General features: G+C 33.3%; 1 protein-coding gene across 1 annotated transcript; it reads left to right on the top strand.

Annotated features, from left to right (window-relative positions):
- Positions 1–726: 726 nt before the first annotated feature.
- Positions 727–25819, top strand: LOC112055077 (uncharacterized). Its single transcript, XM_052888885.1, has 6 exons — positions 727–1155; positions 7794–8080; positions 8922–8967; positions 18059–18208; positions 18643–18898; positions 24619–25819. The coding sequence occupies exons 1-6, from the start codon at positions 781–783 to the stop codon at positions 24939–24941; spliced, it is 1437 nt and encodes a 478-aa protein (XP_052744845.1). The 5' UTR covers positions 727–780; the 3' UTR covers positions 24942–25819.
- The last annotated feature ends 778 nt before the right edge of the window (positions 25820–26597 follow it).

The following is a 26597-nucleotide window of genomic DNA, read 5'->3' on the forward strand; positions in this document are numbered from 1 at the left end:
TCACTTCAGTAGCCGCAGTGCAAAGAAGAAACAAACATACAAGTTTACACACACACACACTTACACACAAACGTCTGCCTAATATTAGTGTGACTAGCCCGCGACTTCCGTCGCGTCGAAACCTTAAACCTTGACATGACCTTGTTCTTGAAATAAGGGTTCCGTTTTTGCACTACGTACGTTCGGAACCCTAAAAATATATTTATTGTTCCTATAATGTATAAGTGTTCCTGTAATGTAAAATTTTAATCAGTAAACTTACAGAAGATCATAATTATCTGTAGATTCAAACTTTTATGAAGACATGCGTACAATTCACAGTTTTGTTTTGAATTACAAAAATCTTATCTATACTGAACTTATCTTATGATCTTCTCCTAACACGGGTTATTATATACCTACAAGGAGGTTTCGGCCCCTATTTGTTAAAACTGTATATTACTAAGAAATAAACGATTATTACTGAAGGCTTCACTCTTTTGAAGACATTAGACTATATAATATAACAACTTTATAATATAACATAACATTTTACATGGCGGTCATCTCGTGAGCAAGGTCCAAGATTTATATAGTTATATTTATCAAAGTATATTCATATACAGAACACAATAATGTGTCAATATTCTTTGATGGACAACAAAACTGCATACAAATGCACCGATGCATCCCTCTTAGCTGCAACCAGTGTAGCGTGACACTAAACGCATATAAACGCTAACTCTGTTCCAGTTTAGAGCACTGTGCCCAATCCACCACAAACGTGCGAACGACGACAAAATGGTACCACATTACCTCCTCGTTCTGACCTTGGCAGTGGCCGCAAGCGCCAGAACAGCCACAAACCATAAAGCAGAGGCGAGGAGTTCAGAGGACACCATCGTAGGAGACCTTAAAATCGCATACGAAACATATAAGGACTGCAGTGGCAGCGATATCGCGAACTGCCTAAAATTCAAACTAGCCAAAGCCTTAAACAGGATATCAAGAAGCGAAGAAATCTCCATCCTAAACGGTGTGACGATATCCAAAAACAAGGACGCAGTCCAAAATGTGGAAGTTGAAGAAGCGATTCCGAGAGGTCTTGACGAGGGCTCGTTGGACAACCTTATCTTGGACAAAATCGTTGGATTCATGCAATCTCATACCATCCAGGTAATTTGATACTAACTTTATAATATTAATAAGAACGATAAAATGACTAATTCTAAGGAATGAAATAAATTGAAGTCATGATATTTTAAAGTCATCATAATCACTTTTGGTTTTATTTTTAGAAATGTAAAAATGAGAGGAGCAGATCGACTAATGTCTTATATCAATTCTATTTTCTTATCTTTAGATATATCTATAGTTCTAAAGATGAACATAAGAAAGATATATATAAAGATAAGAACATAAACGAGATATGGTACAAATATAACAATATCAATAAAAGTGCTTTAGTAACACTGGAGCTAGTAAGATATTCTGTAAAAGTTAAACTTGATTTAGATACAACTTTAGTTTTAGATAAGCTTGAAACATGCACTTATTTTAAGCCTAATACTGAAATCAAACGAATTAGAATTGTTGTAAAAGTACATTATGAATGAAGTATTTGAAAAGACAGAGTATTTTCTTAGAGCTTAACCACCTCATGATAAGTTTCGAATAATTTAACAGTAACTTTCTTACTTTATGTCAAGAGATTTATGTCAAATGACAAACACAAAACTTGTTAATAAGCTACCAGATACTTATAAGAAGGTGATGAAACTATCCATAATACTTATTAAGCTTTTGAGGTTATAAGATACACAAGATAGATTGCTAATGATACATGGCAATGTACATTCACGGTCTATGAGATCTTTTAATAGCGATGCATTTAAGAAATACATCCAATGCTTTGTAATTTTCCAGCAGACAATAACTTTATACTATCTTTATACGAATATTATAAAGCTAGAGAGTTTGTTTGTTTGATTGTAAATGCTAATCTCAAGAACTATATGTTTAAATTGTAAAGTTTTTGGCCTTTATAAAATCACACTACGAACTAAATAGTAGCGAATCATGAATGAAAAAAATGTGACAAAAACTGAAAACAATTTTTCCTTTAGAAAGCTTTTGTTGCGTGCGCAATTCGTATCAGGAATTATTGTTCTAATAGGATTTCCACTACGATGAAGTTGCAAGCGTCCAATAGTGTTTTATAAAAAAAATCTGTTGTCAGTAAAGTCGGTTTACTGACAGTTGAACGTGACAGCGTCATAAGAAAATACTGATGGAAAGGATGCATTTTTCAAAAGAAAATGTTGGTTTTTTAAAATACTGTTTAAAAATCTTCATATTTTTTGTAAAAATAGTTGGCAGCCCTAGAGCGAAGGAACGACGCATGACGTCATGCTTTTTGGAGCGTGCAGCCGGCTCCATCGAATTAAAAGACTGTCACGTCTATAGCACTTCTGCAGAGAACAATTCAAGACTAGAGATTTGAATGCATTGGTCAATTCTGCGAATTGTGGACTTCATTCACCATATTTGGCGTGAACTTGTTCTTGGTTTCTCTACTGGTTTAATTACTATTTCTATCTATATCTGGCGTGACAACTAATGACAAGATTTCTAAAACACACGTTTTCATCTCACTGTATTCATGTTGGTGTTTTATTGCACTACAATGTATGGTTACAGAGAATTAAGAAAGAATGTTTATTTATTGTGACAACATTACCTTCCTTTTTGTTTTGTATAGTTATTCTTCTTCTTCTTCTTCTCAGATTATTAAATTCTATATTCTGAGGTATAGCTTGGCAACTTCGTAACACTCCCGATGATGCGCGGGGGGGACGGGGGGCGTGTAGCGATGAACGAAAAACCCTCGTCTGATGCACGTTACTTCTCTGTGCACGATTTCACACCCACGCAGTCTTTCCGGCCGTCGCCCGCATATCGTGGGAGTGTTATCAACGAACTCCCATAATCGTAATAGGACATGGATAAATACTATTATTCTATTCTGTTCTACTATAACTATCACAATCGAATAAAATTAATACTTTTTGAGTTGAATTTGTGATTACAATCTCATAATTTTAGTTCTGCTCATTGGTTACACTGTGTTTCTTATAACTTACTTTTAGTTGGTATTTTTAGTTGGTATCTTTCACACTTACACACTTACTTACGCTTAGAATCCATTATAATTTGTGTAGTGTTAGATAATTTTAACCCGACTACGTCGAAGACAAGTGGAAGGCTAATGATTTTGGAAGCCTGTGTATGGTTGTATGTATGTTCCACCGTAGCGCCTAAACTATTGAACCGATTTTAATGAATAAAGTATAAAAAGATGCGTAATAATAGCCCGAGTGATATATCTATGGCTCTATGACTATATATGATTTATGACTATCAAATTCTAACCTCGAAAAAAATACTGAGATAATTATAACTTGTTTGGTATCAAAAGAAAGGTCTTGGTAAGCACATGACAAATATGTATTTATATCATATTGTTTATGTCAAAATATATCTTTAAAATGCGATCATAATGTTCGCGCGGTCAGGTCGTTTCATATCAGAATGCGACGATGTAGCTAGGTACTGGTAGATATTCCTGGGCTAGTGTAGTTGTAGGGCTGATCGACCTAACACGATAATTTCAACGAAATTACGTTAATTATGGGTTTTAATTAAAAATAACGCTATTCAATACAACCACTGATGCAATTTTACGTAAAATGATGATAAACACGATAGAAAACGTTGTTTGTAGTGGCTCATCTTTTGAGTCTTACGAAAATAAAAGATAAATAAAAGAAAAGTTGTAAATGAATAAAGACAAACATGTTTTTAAAGTGCTTTTTAACTAATGAATTTAGATTTTTTTTTTAATTTTGATGAACAATTTACTCTTTCCGTCTAGGAATCGAAAGCTACTGTCCCGTTCCAAAGGATACTAATTATGTGACTTCAAATTATTGGGTGTTGCTCTCGGACTTGACACATACGTGACAGACTGATCCAATGACATCCAAGAATGCTAGTCATTAGAAAGACAATAGCTTATAATAACTATATCTAATTAAAACAAATGGGATCAACGTACTCGACGCTTAAAAAGCAATAGTACAAGATCCGGCATAAAGAATATATAATCTCATCTGTTATTTATTTAGAGTAAGGAAATCCATGCTAATATATAAAGCTTTGTTTGTTAAGAGTTTGTTTGATTGTTTGTTTGTTTGATTGAACGCGCTAATCTCAGGAACTTTCGAATCCGAATCTCAACAAAAGTTCTTGAAAAATTATTGTACAGTACAGTAAGATAGCCCATTTATCGAAGAAAGTTATAGGCTATATAATATTCCTACGAGAACGACCACCACGTGGGTGAAACCGCGCGGCGTAAGCTAGTAAATGATATAAATGACAGAAAATATTCACATTGAAATATTCACTAGTAAAATTGCACCCAGTGTTAAATTATTAAAAATAATTTACCTCCCTCTTTGCTTAATTAATAAGAATTGTACACAAGTTACAAAAGTAAAAAATACACAATAAAATTCATAACGTAAAGGTTGCCTGCTTTCACTATGCAACTGTGGGGTTGCCAGATATAAACAGTTAGATAATTATATATGTTAAACAAATACCCTCATCAGTTATTTACTCGTCTAATATGTCAAATGAAAGCTTTTTGTATGCTTAATTTAACTGTATTAAGTTGCATATGATCTAGTTCATGGTTTTCTAGGTTTTGTAAGAAAAATGTGTTTGGCCACAATTTAACATTGCAAATAGGTTGTCTATTTAAAAGTCAATGTGAGTAGTTTCTATCATATATATCCCATATAAATAACAGATGAGAGTATATATTCTTTATGCCGGCTCTTAGACCACAATGACTTATTAATGGTTGCATACATTGACATAATAAAACACTGACACCATAACCACAAGGTTAATGTCAGATTACCAGATACGGCATCTACATGTCTTTACTGACATTAGCATTCATACCGTTTCCTTCCCGATGTTACGAGTGTTAAAGCATGTTTTTAATTGGACGTTAAGTCAAATTGACAATAAATCATTGTATAAACGTGTTTGGAAAATCAATTTGAAGTACCTTTCATTCATAGATTCGCTAATGCAGGCTTGAGAGTTCATCGCTAACTATGTCTAGGTCAATAGTTGATTAGAACTCTTACACACGAGGATTTCTCTCTTCTGTAGCGTTGTATATCCACGCTAGTGTGAAGGGAGTCTTATTATCCTGTGGTAGTTATTTGAATTCCAATCACGATTATGAGGGTGTTAGATCTGAATCAACCTTTAAGCCCTATCGGCCCGTACTCACCATACATGTCCTCTTTCACTCACTCCATCCATCTCTTCTTTGGCTATCCACTCCTCTTGTGTCTTTAATTTTTCTGTCACTGGCGCCTCTTTTATACTTCCTCTACTACACACTACTTATTTTATCCATTCTTGTCACTCCACACATCCATAAAAACATACGCATTTCGATCGTTCACATGCATTTTTCTTGTATCCTCGTTTTCTACTAGTCTCTTTGAATTGATTGGGGATCATGACTAGGTTTGAATATATTAATTTTTATGATACATTCGGGTAAATAAGGTAAATGTCGACTAATTTATATATAAAAAGCAAAGATTGTCTGGATATTTGAAAAATAAATAAGATTATAAAGCTTCAAATTTTTTTTTAAATCTTTTATCGTAATTAGATGAAAATTCATACAGTTTTAGCTTCCTTACATTAAATGTGACTTTTTAAATATTTGAACTATAAACAGAAACGCACAAATAACAAAGATATTAGTAATTTTGTTTGAACGCACATAATCTCATCATTCTCACAGTTGCAAGTCACATCTGTCCAGTTGCGCTCAGGGTTGAGTTTATTTGCCCCCGAGTTTCCGTTAATCGAAAACGGAGAAATAGAAAATACTCATTAGCACCTCGCATACCGCACAGCGACGCACCGTAACCGCTTTCACGATCATGTATAATTGCACGCAATTAATTCATTTTTGCCTTTTTTCTGTTACACTCTATTAAGTTTTCTTGCGGTTTCTTTCACTAATTAGTGATTTATGGATTCTCATTCATGATTCCGCGTCGATGGACATGCCATTTTAGAAAAGCTTACAATCGTTTAAAATCGATAACGTGACTTACGTAATTATTGAATTAATTAGGCGATAATTGATTGTTAATTTAGACATTAATTATTTTTTAGTAGCCATCGACTGAATACATATAAAATGTAAATCATTAATAATGATTCTTGTCTTCCGATTATCATGTATTGCATATATTAGGCAAAAAGGACATTTAACTTTAGATAAAATAACTACATCATAACATTCGTGACTTACTTAATTATTAATAGAATTAATCAGCATTTAAATAAATTAATTTAATGTGTAAGTAGGTTAGTATTTAAAAACTTTATTAAGACTATTTTATGGCATAACGACCCTCAATCTTGAGAGAATATCTATTAATAACTTGCTGAGGCCGCGCGGTTTTACCCGCCTGGTTCCTGTTCCCGTAGGAATACGGGAATGATATATAGCCTATAGCCTTCCTCGATAAATGGGCTATCTAACACTGAAATAATTTTTCAAATTGGACCAATAGTTTCAGAGATTAGCGCGTCCAAGCAAGCAAACAAACAAACAAACTTTTCAGCTTTATAATATTAGTATAGATTAGTAGGTGCATTTTTAACGCACTGTAAAATCAGTTTTTTACTAGACTTTAGTATATAAATGATAATAGTAGAATTCTAATCTAATTCAACGTCCTAATTTAATTTAACCTGCTAAAACACGTATTATCTAATTATTATTAACGGGTTTTTGATTTTCATAACGTAACTGTTTAAAAACAAATAATTATTACGGAGCTACTAATTAAATATTAAAATAACTTTCTATCTTACGTCAAATTTAAAATAATTTTACAGTAGTAATTTAAATTGGAATTTTTTGACACGATTTTAAAAGCATAACTATTTGTGATAAATCTTTTAATCACTACTTAATTATATGAATATGATTGCAACGTTATAGCCAATCTAATATGAAAAAGTTCGTATGGGAATACAGTAGAACCCGTTTAATACGATTTCGCCGGGACCCAACTAAAAACGTGTCTTATACGGGATATGGGTGGGGGATAGTGAAAAATATAACGACTAATGTACACATAAATAGTAATAAAAATTAGTGTATTTGGTGTAAAGACCAAACCTAATTATGCTACATAAAGTAATCGCTTATTCTGGTATTACAAAAAGATTTTGATGCATTAGCAATTACGAAATTTTCAATTAAATTTCACTTTCGCAGTGCGACTTCAAAATTTTCAGTTTAGAAACGCATCATGTCAAGGGTCATTTGCTGTCAGGGTCTTTCAGTTCTTTAAGATATCATGTATTAGTCTTATCTTGCAACCTTGTTTAAGGACCTTTAGGATGTCCTGATCTTTCTGTTGTAATTTATTTGTCGCATTTGGAATTACACGCGTGTGACATATAGGCGTAGTAAACGGGATGACGAATCGTATTAAGCGTTAGGAAATGTATGAAAACATGGCTCAAATTGTAGGGACTGGCGTAAAATGACGTATTGCGATGAATCGTAATGCGTAATGCGTAATGCGAGAAATCGTTTTAAGCGTGATCGTCTTGAGCGGGTTTTACTGTATAATCTTTTTTTTTTTTTGGCATTCTTAACTAATAATTGATTTTTTTATTCATTCCAGGTCAAATTCCCGACCGGTTCAGATCTACAACGCGCGTTCGCGGAAGACCGCGGTAGGAGGAAGAAGTTGGCCCCCCTCCTCGCTATACCCCTTCTGATCGGAGGTATGATGGTGCCCCTGGCCTTCGGAGCCCTGGCCCTGCTAGCTGGCAAGGCTCTGATCGTGTCCAAACTGGCCCTGGTTCTGGCTGGTATCATTGGCCTGAAGAAACTGTTGTCTTCGAACGGAACTGGAGAAGCTCACGAGGTTGTGGTCTCGGCAGGACACGGAGGTGCAGGGTGGAGCAGGTACGGACTTTTCAGTTTATAGTGGCGGTAGAGCTTAGCGTATAGATGTTTGAGGAAAGTATCATCGTCATGCTTTGGTATATTTCTATGCAGCGTTGCAATCTTGAAATCTTAATGGTATAGCCAAATTACTGGCTTACAAGTCATTACCCTTACCTTGTCTTATCAGTCGATAGACGTCCACTGCTGGGCATGGGCCTCTTGCATGGATCTCCAAGCACAACGGTCTCGAGCCGCCAGCATCCAGCGGCTCCCTGCAACCCGCTTGATATCGTCGGTGGGGGGTCGACTAACACTGCGTTTTCCGGTGCGGAATCGACCGAAGAAAAAAAAGCTAGCAATCTCAAAGCCTGACCTAGGAATTGAATCGAGGACCTCGTGGTTAACACATATGCTTACCACTGACATCAGTGTTCATCATTAGCAACCCATTATCGGCTCACTGTTGAGCATCCTCTCTCCTCTCAGAATGAGAGGGGTTAGGTCAATTGTCCACCACGCTGGCCCAATGCATTGGCAGACTTCATAGAAAATTGAGAAAATTCTCAGGTATGCAGTTTCTTCACGATGTTTTTCCTTTACGGTTTGAGACACGTGATATTTAATTTCTTAAAATGCACATAACTGAAAAGTTGGAGGTGCATGCCCCGGATTGATTTTGAACCTACACCCTTCGAACCGAAGGCAAGATCATTTCCACTGAGCTATCACGGCTCTCATCGGCAGCAATTGCTTTGTAAAAATTAGATGAAATTAATTTATTACTTGAATAAGCGATATAAAGTAGATATAAAAGTATTTTTCTTTCATAATCTTCCTAAAAATATATTTTTTTTTTCAGGTCCTTAGAAAACGCTCACGACCTAGCATACAACGCTTACACCCAATAAAGGAAATCGACCCACCAAATAATAAATAATTTAACGAAATGTTAGAATTTGTAATTTATTAAACACATATATAGGTAATTTATAGTACACAGACCCGCCAACGTGAAAAGTTCTTTTTTTACAATCATTACATAAAAAGAACTCGATCAACAGACTGATAGAATAATTATATAGTTCTCACCTCGTTACACTCATAGTGAGAGAGCGAGAGGGACAATTTTATTCTCGATGGGAAAAATGAGACTTGGTTATGGTATCATTTAAAATTTTACAGATTATAAGTGGTACGTTAAAATGTTTAAATTATTGTTTAAAAAAATAACATCTAGTGAAAAACCATAGTGTGGTAAGTACAATACGACGTAATTTGGAAAATATTATTTATATATTTATGAGAACATAGTTTATAAATGTATGACATGGCAATCCACGGACATTGATTTTGCAAATGGAGAAAACGGGATTTATTTTTCTATTTTAGAGGTACCTCAATACTCCAATACTTTTTATATATTCGTAAGAAATATATACATTTTTGTTTGTAGACATATAATATGTAAATATTTATGTAAATAATATTTATTTAAAGCGCGAGTCTTTGGAATTTGCTTTAAAATTAATTAGTGTTCTTAAAGTGTTGCTAGTTTAAAAAAATGTACATACGTTATGGGCATAAATATATAAATACTTATTAGTATTTATTTATAGTAGTTTTATATATTTACATGAAAGTATACAACAATATTATTTATGATAGATATGTGTAATAATATTATATGATTGATATTTTTATATACATGTAAATAATATATCGCATTTATTTAGTTTATCAATATTTATTACAATAAAAAGTATTATTATACTAAATATATATTTATTAAAAAACACATAATATATTGTTACATAATTGTATATCTATCATATTATAATTATAGATCTCATGTATTTAATTATATAAATATTTATTTAATATGTATTTATTTCAATATATTAAATAATAATAAAAGCTCAGCCAATGTTATGTAAATAAAAAAATATATAATAATATTATGAAATATAATTTAATATTTATTTCTATTAATAAATGTTAATATTCAGTCATTTCACTAATTTATTTAACTTATTCAAGATGTTATCAATTAAACTGTTGGTTTATAAAGTGTTTGTTTTATTTTAATTGTAAAATTCGTCGTTTCGTTATCAACCCATATACGGCTCACTGCTGAGCTCGAGTCTCCTCTTAGAATGAGAAGTATTAGGCCAATAGTCCACCACGCTGGCCTAATGCGGTTTGACAGACTTCACACACGCAGAGAATTAAGAAATTCTCTGGCGTGCAGGTTTTCTCACGATGTTTTCCTTCACCATTTGAGACACGTGATATTTTATATTTTATATATATTATAATTTCTTAAAATGCACACAACTGAAAAGTTGCAATTGTTGCATGCCCCGGACCGGATTTGAACCCACACCCTCCGGAATTGGAGGTAGATGTCATATCCACTGGGCTATCACGTCTCTTAATTGTAAAATATTATACACAATTAAAAGAATCCATGTATCAGATATTATCAGATTTTACATTATTCCAAGTACTTTTCTGGTAGTACACATTACCAATATTTACAAATGTAGCATTTCATCCCCTTCCCATCCTAAGGGATTTAGCGTACCGGTACGATGTCGTGTAGAAATCGAAATAGGATGGAAAGCTTAACTTGTAAATAAGATTATTTACAAGTTACTACAGATTTATTATAAGTATATCTATACTTAATCAATCAAGGTCAATTCTGTACATGCAATATATTTTCAATTTTCAAAATAACTATCAGGGGATGATTAGTGATCAATACTGATGCCAAAAGTGCAATCAGTAAAATTTTTGTCTGTCTGTCTGTCTGTCTGATTCGATCTGATCGAATCAGTGTAATGAGATACTTATTAGCATCAAAATTCAACTCGAAGCGTAGATAGCTCATCAGATAGTGATTCCCCGAGGTACAGTAGTAGTTATCAAGTGATTTTTCATACAAAGTATTATTTTCATTCAAAGACATGAAATTAATACATTGTATTAATGTAATCGGAAATCAAAAAGTATCACTTTTAAAGTGATCGATAAAGTTGCGCAATATTTCGACCGATCGTACAAAGATAAAAACAGGTCAAGAGATCCATCCTAGTACAATCCGTAAGGTCTTTGATCTTAGGGAGAAAGTTCCGATGTTATGTAGTTAATGGGTAATTACAGGCTTCAATAGACGCTGGATTCCACAACTCACGGTCATAAGCGATGCGGTAGAACCTTTATTTAGAGACTAGCTGACCCCATGCGGTTTCACTCGCGTAGTTCCCATTCCATTCAGGCATTTTATTCCCGTTTTCCTTTTCAATACGGGAATAAAATGCCTGAAGCGAGCAGGTGGTAGAGTCTTTACAAATAGCCAAAATTGACGTTTCGAATGTGCTTGTTTACTAAATAAAATCCGTTTGAAGCGATGCGTCCGATACTTAGATGAAAATCAGTGGACGCCTACTATTATAGTATAAGCTTCCAATAAATAAATGAATTTTGATTTTGAAAGTAGTCTGTTACTCGGTGATGTTTTGGCGTTCCATTGGTGGACGATTTTTTCTAATCGGTCAAATGGTATCAGAGTCGTTTCAATGCAAACAAACAATCAATCAAATTTTTCCTCGTTATAGTATTAGTATAGAAAAATGCACCGGCTTGTATAACCACAATCAAAGTATTTTTAGCATTAAACGAGCTTTTTTCACTACAGCAGAGAGTTATATCAAATGTAGACCATTAAAATTATTTTAACTTTTTAAGGAGTCTGTGGTCTGAGGTCATTATTATGAGTACAAATGATTATTGAACTCTGCTGTAGCAAAAGACAAAAAAAAATATTTTGATTGTGACTTTAAACATCCCGATGCATTTAGCAAGTCCATACATTTAATAACTTTTTTAATTGTTTATCATTATTAAAATTTAAAATGAAACTTAAAAAAAAAAAATGTTTACTGCTAAGTTTTTATAAGGCTACTAAATGGAGAAGGAAAGACATCGCTAGGAAACTTGCATACCTGAGCATTTCCTAAATTTTCTTTGTGTGTGAAGCCTGTCAATCCGCATTGGGCTAGCCTAACCTCTTTGACTGGTGGACTAATAGCAATAGTCTTATTCATTCTGAGAAGAGACTCTATATTGTATGCATCTGAATGTAATGAGAACTTGCACTTACTAACCAAAAAAGTCGTCATCAACCCATATTCGGCTCACTGCTGTGCTCGAGTCTCCTCTCAGAATGAGAGAGGTTAGGCCAATAGTCCACCACGCTGGCCCAATGCGGATTGGCAGACTTCACACACGCAGAGAATTAAGATAATTCTCTGGTATGCAGGTTTCCTCACGATGTTTTCCTTCACCGATTGAGACACGTGATATTTAATTTCTTAAAATGCACACAACTGAAAAGTTGGAGGTGCATGCCCCGGACCGGATTCGAACCCACACCCTCCGGAATCGGAGGCAGAGGTCATATCCACTGGACTATCGCAGGACTCAACCAAAAAAGTGTGACCTAGAAATTCCGGCTATAATAGACATGTATACCTCACTTACTAAAAAACGAAACAATGACTCGCATAATATTGAGGCCGTTAAAAATAACGAGGTTACATCACGAAAGTCGTAGTGGTCAAGTTCTTTTATTCTTTGTACGATTTTTTAAACGGGCTAGATTTCCAGCAATTTATAGTCGCAATTCTAGATTGAAATTAACATCTGTCTCAATTTTTCCTTCTGAATCTGAATTGAGTTTTAGACCCAGCACACAAAAAGACAAAATATGCTTTATTTTAAAATAAATTAAAATCACTTATATATTTGTTTAATTAAGCGGTCTCTAATGTAGACATGCCAATATTTTGATTATGCAACTGTCAATGAAACTAAAATTAAACCAGCTGAAAGCAGATGTTATTAATATTTAATAAATGACACTAATTTGTACATTGTAACGGATTGCTTACTGCATAAATTTGTATTCTGTACCGAGAAATGTACGCAAAAGTGTCGGTCTCCTTTAAGACATCAATAACAAGACGATCACATATCTTGCTGAGTTTAATATACTTACAGCAAGATGCAATATATAGCCCGTTTATGAGTTCCTTTATGTAAAAGAAAGCGTTGATTATTTTCTAGGAAATAATCTGACATAATAGGTCTACTCTACGCACAATAGAAAAATTTGTTACTTATAAATCATAAATATATTCACAGTTACTGAACAGAGCTTCCTTAACCTTGAGTATTTGATTATACATATTAGTTATTTCTATTCAATTAGTTATACGAGTATATTAGGTAGTAAAAATACGGTGAAGGAAAACATCGTGATGAAACCTGCATACCAGAAAATTTCTTAATTCTCTGCGTGTGTGAAGTCTGCCAATCCGCATTGGGCCAGCGTGGTGGACAATTGGCCTAACCTCTCTCATTCTGAGAGGAGACCCGAGCTCAGCAGTGAGCCGAATATGGGTTGATAATGAATGAATTAGTTAGTAATATAATTTGTTTGAATGGCGAATGTTTAGACGGGCAATATATTTGCAAAAATATGAGAAAATATATTAACTAAGGTATCTTTTAGTGGTCTTCTTGTGATATACAAAGCGTATATGTTGATGCTAGATCGGTTCAAGTTCTAGAAACTATTTGACGAGTATATAATGATAATTCTGAATAGTTTTTTTTTTAATAATAGCATAGTTACTTAAAGAAAATATCCAAAAACTTCACGCTTGTTATATCTACATCTATTACTTTTTTTATTTTTACAAGTTAGCCCTCGACTACAATATCACCTGATAGTGAGTGATAATGCAATCTAAGATGGAACCGGACTGACTTGTTAGTAGGAGGATGAAAATCTACACCCTGTTCGGTTTCTACACAACATTGTACCCGAAGGCTGAATCGCTTGGCGATACGTCTTTATCGGTAGGGTGGTAACTAGCCGCAGCCGAATCCTCCCACCAGCCATACCTGTACCAATTAAGAAAACCTCAATCGGTCCAGCCGGGAATCGAACCCAAGACCTCCGTCTTGTAAATCCACCGCGCATACCACTGCGCCACGGAGGTCGTCATATGTATGATGCTAGCTGACGCGGCTCGGTTTTACCCGCGTGGCTTCCGTTTCCGCAGGAATACGGGAATAATATATAGCCTATATAATATAAGCTATCTAACACTGAGAGAATTTTTAAAAACGGATCAGTAGTTCCTGAGATTAGCGCGTTCAATCAAACAAACAAGCTCTTCAGCTTTATGATATTAGTATAGATTACTTTCGTAATATAGATCTATTACTTTCGTAAACTGATGGTCAGTTAATTTCCTATTTTATATACCTACGAGTATAAATAATTACTAAATTAGCCGCTTGTCTAATAGGTATAATTGACTGTGAATAATGGCGCTATATAAATCTTCTGCTTTGTTTTTAATGCAAATAAACGGGTAATTTGCGCACCGTACCGTTAAACAACGCTTCACCTTTTAACTTTTTTGTAGTTATTTGAAAAAGGCAGAAATATATACCTTTTCTATACTATCCTAAGACAGAACTTGAAACTTGGCTGGGTAGTGGGGTTAACCAACTCCTATATCCAGTAAGGTATATTTATACCAGTAGGGATATCAGATGGTAAGGATACCATCCGGTATCCTTACTATATAAATATATATAAATAGTTATAAAGCGACATATAACCTCGGAAGGTATCCTATGTCGCTTTATAACTATTTAATTGGTTTAGCCTTTACAAAGATTAGACTTTAAATTATTAAAAAAATATATTTGTTTTTTTTTTTCAAGAAAAATATGCACTTATAAACTCTTGTTATGAAATCATAGACACTTTAATTTTATTTATATACAAGTACATTTATGATACTATACAATACGGAACCCTAAAAACGTAAATTCAGTGTAGTGCACAGTAATAAATAGGGAGCCCGTCAACCCCCGACCTTCGTCATTTTAAAAAGCCATCATCGTCATTTTGACAGCATCTGTGGCGCAGTGGTATTCGCGGTGGATTAACAAAACGGAGGTCCTGGGTTCGATCCCCGGCTGGGCAGATTGAGATTTTCTTGATTTATCCAGGTCTGGCTGGTGGGAGGCTTCGGCCTTGACTAGTTACCACCCTACCGGCAAAAACGAACCGCTAAGCGATTTAGCGTTCCGGTACGATGCCGCGTAGAAACCGAAAGGGGTGTGGATTTTCATCCTCCTCCTAACAAATTATCCCGCTTTCATTTTAGACTGCATCATCACTTACCATCAGGTGAGATTGTAGTCAAGGGATTGTTTTGGCTTCATGGCAACCCTTCGATAGAGACTCTTAAAGTTTCAAATTAAATAGTCTTTTTCATAGAGTTGCCACGAAGCTAAGTGACTGGCGACTGGGAACATAATTTTTCATAATTATAATGTCGAGGAAAACATGAAAAAATTACACTTTATTCTTAGACGGTTGAGGGTCTGGATCCTTAAAACCTGCTATCTCCCAAAGCCAGCACGGTCCAAACTCCATAATTGGCTTACTTGTGGTAAGAGCATGAGCTGACAAACTTTCAGCTTTTATTAAATGACGAAGGTCTGGCGTCTACCGGCTCCTTGTCATAAGTCTTAAACAGATGGAAAGTGCTGATTTGATTATTAATATAATGCAGATGTCCATTGTTCCTATAGTGTGGAAAAATCTCTCCATTTATATTACGTTGAGCATAAATTTCGTATCAAGGTTAAATATTAGAAATTCGCTACGTACTCGCCTCTTTAGATATTATGTGCATGTATAAGTTATATTAGAAAATTATATTAATTCTATTCTATGCATAATTCTACGTACTGTGTGTTTATTAAGTTTTAATATAATTGTGATGTGTACTACGGTTTCGGCAGCGATACTCCCGTTTCTTAGGAAATATCTGAATAAAAAGTAGTCTATTTATTATTTCAGACTCAATCTTTATTCTCTGTAACCTGTTTAACTAATTGTATTCAAATTCGTTAAATAAAAAAAGGTATAAAAGATCCCAGAACAGTTTAATGAATCTGCATACAGTGTAACAAAGGAGAATTTTATTATAAATAATATAAATTATTACCCAAATAAGATACCTAATTGCCTTTTAGTTGGTTATGGGGCAAAATCTCTTTCAGAGACACTCGACTTCCTTGAAAGGCATATGTGGTCCTTCGGTGTCCCAGGACCTGAAAGATGCATCTATTGATCTAAGCTTTTAGTGCTCATTTCCGTCCTACTTCCCGGGGTCGCTTATCTAGTTAGGGCCCCTATTCTATCCCCAGAACCTCAAAGATACTCTTTAGTGCATCTATTGCACTACGCTTTTAGTGCTCATTTCAGCATACAGCAGCTTATCCTACTGCTAGCATCTTCCCGGGTCCGCTTATCCAGTTAGGGCCCCTATTATATCCCTTCGGTGGACAATCATTACACTGAAAAGCTCCAGGGTCTCAAAAGTATTCACTGGTGCCTATTCACTACGCGTTTAGTACTCATTTCAGCATACATATAAGTTATTTCACTCTAACCTATTTTCGATCTTTTTTATGACAGTTTTACAAGAGGAAGCTGGATCACCCATGCTTCTTTCTCAGCCAGTATAGCTGCTAGCAGAGAGGGCGAAGAAAGATTTCGTACAACATTTAAACTGATTTTTATCAGGATTTTTTAATAGGAACATGATATACGAGGGCGAAGGCTCTTAAATTCACTCAGCAGGCGATGAAACGAGCTAGGCTTGGAGTTTTTCTGCGCGATCGATTCAGAAAATATAAGGAGATCCGCAGACGAACCTAAGCCACTGACAATTGACGCACACTGAGCTCCGTGAGTTGCTGAGCTGAAGTGGCAACCCACATCGTTCAAAGAACCGATGGACATTGGATAACCAAGGTGGTTGAATGGCGAGCCCGCGCCGGAAAGCGCAGTGTTGGTCAACCCCCCAGACAGGTGGTACTGTGGCTGTGGACAGAGGACATAAATCGGATTGCAGGGAGCCGCTGGATGCTGGGCTGCTGCTACGAGACCGTTGTGCTTGGAAGTCTATGCAAGAGGCCTATGTCCAGCAGTGGACGTCCATCGACTGACAATGATGATGATGAATGATACGAGGGTGAAACCATGTATAGATAGTTATACAGATAATTATTTATAATATACATATAATATTATAAATATTATAAATGATTATAAAGGAACATAGATACGAAATATATTATATATAGTTCAAATTAAATATTAGATATTTAGATAGCTAATTAATGTACCAACTCCAACATTTTTACTGTCATCTTTGCGTTGTACCGAACTGTACTTATATACTTTACGGTTTACCGAAAAATATTTTATTTCAATGATCAAAATATATTTTAAAGCCTGAATATGAATAAAATAAATCAAAGATATTGATTGAAAATTGATTCTAATTTTAAATAAAAATTAAGCTCCTAATAATACGTGCAACTTTAAAAAATTGCAACTTCATAATAATACATTCAACATAGATGCATTATTTTAACTTTGCGTTAATATTTTACTGTTAAAATAATATTTAAATATAAAACAATGGTTAATAAAAGTAAATAATATTCCTTAAATAACGCAAGTGCCAAACGTATTTAAAAATATTTTTAATTTATGAAACTAGAATAATTTTAATTATTCGTCATCCCGATAGAGTTTGATCATTCATGTACACAATTATGAATGGCACTCAACTCTACGCGACGTCGGCGAGCCAACTGATCCGTAAAAACGATAGAATACTGAATCGGACACCGGAATCAAGTGCAATTAAATACGTCAAGTGCCCGTATTAACATAAAACAATTTCGCTCGTACCAGTTTAATCGTCCGGCTTTAAGTTCACTTTTCTTGCGACCGCCAGTAGTGGGGTAACTGGCTTAAAATACACCGCTTATTCATCGGGGCCCACACTTTGTGTTAGCTTTCCGTAGGGGTGGTAAATCAAGATGAGGCTGTACGCGTTTGTCCTATTTCTCATAGCCGGGGCGAGGGCTATGCCAGCCCTGGATAAGGAGGCCAATGACCCCGGCCTGGTCAACAACGTTATGCTCGTCGTCAAAGAGTGCGTCGACGCAGATGTGTCCTTGTGTTTGAAGGTGTGTGTGATTAAAAGTGAATTAAGTGAATCGTGATGTCCCTTCGTCTCTAAATAAGACTGTATATCATTCCTAAATAAGATCATATATCTGGATGATAATCAAACTTTGATCAAGAATTTGTCTGATATCAATAATTTAATCGTTGCGTGATTTGAACCTAATCTATTTTTATATGAACTTAATTTTTCGTGACACTAGTAATTCAATTGTCATAGTTCTCCAATTTAATGTAATTTTTAATTTTGTGAGAAACATATTTTAGTTTTCCAATAATATCGTTTTTTTATTATTAATGCATACCAGTTATTTATAAAGTTGATTATCTAAATTGACTTGATCTGATTCAATTCAATTAATATTAATTGTTTATTATCTACCTAAAATAATAATTATTCCATTGGATTTTACTATATTCATATGTTTAATTTCAGGAAAAAGCGATGAAATATGTGGAAAGCTTATCATCAGCTCGTGAAATGAATTTGGCCGAAGGTGTCACATTATTGGGCACTGGATCACCGAGGTCCGCGAGGTCATACGAGCCTTTGGCTGAAGACCCGAAGGCCAGGGAGGCGCAAATTGAGACTAGGATCGTGGATTCCACTACCGATTTCCTGGAGAACCATGTGATCCAGTTCCGCATGCCTTCATCAGCCGTTGAGGGGATGAAGCGATCTCTTGAAGAAGGTACGTATTTTTATACTTTTATGATCAATAGCTAGGTTAACAAGATAATATTGAATATAGCTAAATTAAGTAAGAATAATCGAGTTACTCTTATGTTAGGTTATGGGCACTTAAGTCCCGCAGCGGGAGGGTTTATTTTTTTTTAATTGTGTATTATACTTTGTAGGTATAGCATTGTTATAAATTAAAAAAAAGGACAAATAAATTATTAAGAGTAACAAAATCAAGTTACTGAAACTAGAGCATTTTCAATTTTCTTTGTTAAAGCTTTATAAAATTTACAAAAGTACATAACAAATGAAATCAAATGAATTTGTAACAGAATCGTAAATTTTAATTCAATAAATAACCAAACCAAGCATAATATAAATTGTACGAACGCAAATAAAATAGATAGACATTATTTTGATAAACTAATAAATAAATATAGCTAGTAAAGCTAAATATTTAAGCAATAAAATAATTAAGATATATTTCTTTCCAATTCAACTATAATTATTTGGTTAAGAAAAGGTAAATATTAATTGAAAGATCGGACCAAAAGAACTTTCGTTTTTAAGCGTGATCTCAAGTTTACGTAAGCTCGTTATGAAATAAAAAGCAAAAGAAAGCAATAAAAGAAGCGAATAAATTGGAAGTAGGTCAGGTGAAACTAAATAAAAGAGCTGATGATTTGGTAATTTAAGTTTTACGTTTTCAATGTTAAACAAAATAGAGCAAACCTTTTACTGCGGTTTGGTTAAGTGCGATCTGTTTTGAAGATACATTATTTCGTTTAGATTATTTTAACAAATCTTCTACGTCATACGATTATATTTAATTATTTGATTACCTATGATTAATATAACTTTATATTTCACAGTCATGCTTTTTATTACCAATAAAACATCAGTAAGCATTTTAGTGCAAAGCTTAAAAGTCACCACACTAAAGATTATTTCCAATACTTAATGACACTAACATGGATAAGATTTAATTGTTGTTTTTGAAATATCACTCAAAAAACTAATCACGGGCCACCTTTAAAAATGCTGTGCTTGAAGATTGCTCTAATATACTAAAAAGTGAGGTTTCATGGGTATTTCAAAATGAAATTTATGTACATCATGTAGGCCTATTACAAACACTTTTGAAACATTAAATTACCACCCAAAGGACAAGTTCATCAAATGACATCCCTGTATTTTACGATTAAAAAAAATCATGATAAAATGTTTCACTTCCAAGTTAACGCTCCCATTTAAAATTTCACCGTATAAGTCACGATGAAATTGAACAAGATATAAAAATTAGATTTATTAAAATCATTGAACTTAATACATGTACTTACATTAATACATTGAAATAAAGCCTTATTCAGAATGTGAACAAGTGTGCATGTCGAAAAACATACAAATAAATGGTAGATTATTTTTATTGATATGATAATATTTGGTTCTATGAAGAATGAGTAGGTAAAGATTCATACATCTTTTTGTTTATCAAATTTTAATCAATTTGCATATCTTCTTATTAAAATATGTTTTCCAAACAAACTTACAAATATGACGTGTCTAAAGTGTTTCTTATTTAAATAAAAGCATTTAATTCAATTTTACTTTACATATGTCTTCAAAATATAACCACGGAACCCTAATTCATTATTTAGATCAGTCGAACGTCTCATAATTCATTGGCAATGGTTCATTCAGTTTTAATGAATCGGAAATTTTCTTTCTTTTTGTGAATAGGAGATAACTTATACTATACCTTATAGATTTGTTTATAATATAATTATTTCAATAGTTTTAATTAACAACCGTTAACCGGAATTAACATTGGAAGCAAGTTCCACAATTTTTTTCATAGATAAGTGCTCTTGAAAGCTGGGTACTTTTCCTTTGTATTTATAACAGCACTACATTAAAAATTATAATAATGGATAGCATAAAGATGTTCTTTATTATAGTTTTATGTGATGGTTTAAAATTTAGTTTTATATTACACAGTTGTTACGTTAATTCTTTTAAATAATATGAAGAAAATAATGATTCCTTTCAAATTATTTAGTAGTAATTATTAATAGTTTTTCAGTTTCTTATACAATAAAAAAAAAAATTAAGAAATCTAGCTATTTCTAAATGAGCAGTTCTGAGAAATTGTTAACTAAACTCAAGCTATGCTCTACTCAATTCGATTGAGATTTTTTTTTTCTTATAGTTACGTTATACATAAAAAGATAAAAAAAACTTAATAAAATCTAACCATCCACATCTTCAAAACCGTAGCCATACAAAACGTGAATGAACATAAATGTATCTGTATTTGAACCGTATGAGTTAATGTACATACATGATATATAAATACAGAACGGAATTTTGATGTCAGTTAAATAGACCTAAAGAACAACTCAGTTTCAGTCACACTTTAACAAGTGTGTATTATTTTTTTTATAATAGTAGACGCCTCGCATAGTTTCCATTGAAGTTAAAATATGGTGATAAAAAATGCCATAAACAAATAGATCATAAATTAACCCTACAAACTCTCAAACAATCATAATCATCATCATGGTCAACCCATATTCGGCTCACTGCTGAGCTCGAATCTTTTGTCACCTCTTTATAATATTAGTATAGATTAGAGATCTATTGGAGAAGTACATAGAGTTAATGTATTTGAACAAAGTAGCGAAACTACGTACAACATTAAAAGTCCATTCATGAGGTACGCACCTAAAATTCCCATTTCACTTTAACGGTGAATGTCATATGTGTTTATTAGAAATTATAATTATATTCATACTACCCATATTTTAATAATTCATTAATGTTATAAATAATGCTACTATGCTACTCTAGAAAGCTCTGTCTTTTTACATGTCAAATCCATCGTGTTTTTTGTCAAATCGTTCTCATTTCATAAATATTCATCAGTAGGTACTATTTAAAAGTAAAATTTATTAGATTTGACAACTATTTAATTTGAAGAAATAATAAAACTTTTTTTTTGTTATTGAAATAGTCATAGTTCATTATTAATTAACGTTTATTATTAACTATGTGTTGTTAAAACCATGAAATGTTAACACCGTCGGCTTCAATTACTATCAACTAAAACTCGTAGCGATTAAAGATTATGAGAGCCAAATTAGGCTCGCACGAATAGTGTAATAGCTTACATAACCTAATAGTAACTGGTAATGTTTTATAGCGAAGTTCCCTGCTATTGTTACTGTCCCAAAATTTTCCGTACTTGTAGATTTCTATGAGGAACTAAAAGTAATGGAAGTAGAAATGTTAGAAGTAATAGCCATTATGTGAAAACTTGTAATGGTTTGCAAGTCCCATGATGGCTTTAGAGGATAACTGTCAAATTGTCCGAGTGTAAAGCGTATTGTATTCGGTATGACATGAGAAATTTAAAAAGAACGAAAAAAATGTCGTAAGGTTATACCTACCCTCACGATACTCACACTTAGTTTCGTGGAAATGGAATGAAAAATATATTTACTATTCTAAAATATTATTTACTTACCCTTGAAGTTCGCAGCTAGCTTTGTTTTGATTTCATAGAAGTAAATAAGTATGTCTAAATTGTTTTTTTAAAGATTAACTTATTTTTTATATATATTCTTGCGAAGAGTTACCATAAAACTAAGTATGTCTGCGAATACGATTTCTCATATCACTCAGAATAAAACGTAAGAAAAAAATACACATTTCATTTGGACAATTGAGTAGAGTTGAGGTTTTAAACCTTTGAAACCTGCTATTTCCCAAAGCCACTATTTCACAACCTCTCAATCTATTGTTACTATCCCGTTTTCCATAGTTGATAATTCATATGAGGACCTAAACGTTGACCTATATGAAAAATTCCAACAACAAAATAACGTTACAAAAGAATCTAGACCACAAACCGTCAGCATAATAATATGTTCGATTAAAATCCTTTATACGTTCGCATCGTTCATTCATAACGCAAATACGATATTCCGTTTTCGTACAATCAATACACCAACCACGTGCCCCCTACGTGGTCGACATGTTATTACGATTCTACACTAGGCCATGAAAGTGGTACATTCCTCCTACGGTCATTAGACGCTTCCGTTCAAAGTCCTTTCGAGCTTTCAAGAGAGAACAGGTTTCCCTGCGAGTCATCGAGAAATCGGCCCATAGCAGGCCACTCCCAGACTGTCTTCTTTTAAAGAAAGTTGATCTGCCACTTCCATGGACGGTGTTATACTTTGTGCAACTAAATTGTTGATATGACTTATCGGTATCGGCAATCAAAATGATATCGTAAAGTTTCTAATCAAATACGTAGTGACATAGAATAGCCCTGCTATGATCAACCCGCATAGAGGAGAACCTTTTAATCTATGTACAAAAAAAATCTTGTTAGTTAAACTCTTTATAATTCAAGAACGATTTGACCGATTTGGCTGAAAATTGATAGAGGAAAATTTAGAACTAGGAGACGGACATATAGTGGATAGATAAAAACAATAGCCGTGTTGTTTGCAAGACCTGTCGAGAGACCTATCTTCAGACGTCCATCGGTTGATAACGATAATGAAAAAAAAAATATTGGAGTTTTTGATAATATCTAAAGTAAATTAAAAAAAAAACAGATCATCAGATCAGATAATTTCAGATTTGATCTTTATAAAAATAAACATTATTTTGCAAAACCTAAATTTGTATACCTAAGCTAAGTATTAATATTTTACTGCAAAAGTTTAAAACAAAATGATGGTAACATTTTCATGGCTTAATCATCGCTTAAAAATTCATTCACCAATGGAAATATACACTATCAGTGAGTAAAATAAGCTACATTTTGTCCACGTTTTCCTACGGGAATGGAATCTACACGATGAAACTGCATAGATTAAAGTAGATAGAGTAGGTTAGTAAACCTTTGGTCAAGTGGATTACACATACAATTTGGGCGAAAAAAAACTGGTATCTTTAGGAATTTGTAATAAAATGTAGGTTAACGGAATCACTTTCAATTGAAAGTTTGCAAATAATGTGAATTCTTTTACATAATATAAATTCTTTCACGTTTTAAGAAAAGTCATTAAGGACACACACTATTTAAATAATTACTCTAATACAATTTAATTCTTTTGTTTTATGGTGGATAATATGAGATTTTACACAAAATTTTAGTGCAAAATAGTTGCGTAATGCGTTAACTATGAAACTGAAACCAAGTTTCAGATTTGAAATATAACAAATTGGGTTAGGTTGGGCAATGAAATATTTTTAATCAGCAGAAATTTTGAGTAGCAGTTTTGGTGTTATAATTAGCATCTGATAGTCATAGATAGCTACAGAGACAATCATTATTTTTTACTGTTGGAAAAAAACTAACTGTTCAATGAAAAAGCTGAGGCTAATGCGAAACATAACAGCTTTATTTTCTGAATGGAATCATTAGGAGTGGCGCTGTGGTTAGTGACCCTGACTACTGTATCGTGGGTTCGATTCCCACAATTGGAAAATATAACGATTCCCTCAATAATGTCCTATCGTAAGCTAAAGTCCTTATTCTATCCATTCAAACTATCCACTGTCTCACTCACTACATTTCATATAATATATACGGCCTAAACATACTCGTAGTTTTTATACCTTAAAGCCCATAGTCCTTTGAATAATAAAACAAAAACGTTATTACTATAAAAACACACTCATCGCTAATAATGATAATTATTTTGTTTCCAGCTCGTGGCAAAAAGAAGAAGCTGAAACAACTCATTCCCCTCTTAGCTATCGCTAAGCTCAAGATCATGGCCCTCATTCCTCTGTTCCTTGGTATCATCGCCTTTGCTGCCGCCAAAGCCGTCCTCTTAGCTAAGATTTCCCTCCTCGTTGCTGGTATCATCGCTTTGAAGAAGCTTCTAGCCAGCAAACACCACGAAACAAGCTATGAAGTTGTGGCTCATCCACACCACGAAGAACACTACGCTAGCAGCGGTCACGGTTGGGGAAGATCAATCGATGAGGCACAAAACTTAGCCTATTCAGGCCATATCAAATCAGATTAAGACAAATAAGGGTCTCACAAGGAGCACCTATAGGTCTTATTTATTTTCTTAGGTATACGAACGAAAACTCGAATATAAATCGCGCGTTATGAGTTATTTATTTGATAGTTTTAAGATTATTTATTGAATATTTATTAATCGAAGCCCCTTTGTAAGGGGCGGTAATGAACGATTAATATGTTGTTGTTGTTTTCCATAAAAATGTTCTGAATTTGTATGACCCCACTTGTTATACTATATTAGTATATTCTTTTCAAACCCTATACGGTATCCGTATTTGTGTATTTTGTTATAAACAAATAATTTACTATACTTGTCGCTATATCTTTGTGATCTAGTCCTAGTCCTTTTCTATAAGTCCTAAATCTCATATACATAATATTTTGTAATTTATATTATTGATATTTCATTTTGTATTTTAATTTATTTATAATTTTAATACCTACATTTTTTTTGTATTATATAAATTTATGATGTATATTTTGTAAATATTGTATATAATTATTGTTTTAAGTATTTATGATTTTAGTGCTGTATTATTTTGCCTATTCATTTTAGTATATGAATAAGTTTATATTATTTTATATAATATCTTATCATTTATCTCGCTCATTACTATTTATATTTCTTAAATCTATAAAATCTATATTTTTATATAATTCTTTCTTAATGAAATTTCATGTTATTTTATATTTTGTCATACTTCATCGTTCATACTATACATTTTATACATCTAATGTATTTATTAGTTTATGATCATCAGATTATCATTTTATTTTCACATTCATTATCCTATATATTATTTTATTTATTTTGTATAACATTCCTGTAATATCTATTGTGTCCGTCAAAAGACTCGTACAAATAAAGAATTCGAATTAAAATTGTTCGTTTATTTCAAATAATATCCTACTTCTCTAAAAAATAAGATTCAACAATACACAATTATTGTTTTCTTTAAACAAATAAAATCTTTTAACAATAATTTTGCGAAATTAACAGCCATTAATAAATCATTACGGCGTTTTTTATTAGAGCAAAAGATTTTGTCCAGTTACAAAAAGAACATAATTATGTGCTAGAGTTTGAACGTTGAACCTAGAATCTGTTATATAGTAAACGTTTTAACTATAGAGCTAATGAGTCTTAAATTAGGAAATTGTTAGTATGCAACGATCTTTTAAATAATTTTTCCTCTTTGTTACTGCTTAAATTTAGCATATACTTAAAAATCACAGTTGTCAATCAATTGTATCAAGTCTCTTCACTTCATCATCATCATCATTATCAACCCATATTTGGTTCACTGCTGTGCTTGAGTCTCCTCTCAGAGTGGTTAGGCCAATCGTCCACCACGCTGGCTCAATGCGAGTTAGCAGACTTCACACACGCAGAGAATTGAGAAAATTCTCTGGTATGCAGGTTTCCTCACGATGTTTATCCTTCACCGTTTGAGACACGTGATATTTAATTGCTTATAATGCATACAACTGAAAAGTTGGAGATGCATGCCCCGGACCGGGTCTGGACCCGCATCCTCCGGAATCGGAGGCAGAGGTCATATCCACTGGGCTATTACGCCAAAGTGTCTTCACTATACTTTCAAAAAATATGTTTATATCTTACTCAATTTATTTATATATTACACTTTCGTGA

The sequence above is a fragment of the Bicyclus anynana genome, chromosome 24 (genome assembly GCF_947172395.1).
Source record: "Bicyclus anynana chromosome 24, ilBicAnyn1.1, whole genome shotgun sequence".
Taxonomy (NCBI): Eukaryota; Metazoa; Arthropoda; class Insecta; order Lepidoptera; family Nymphalidae; genus Bicyclus; species Bicyclus anynana.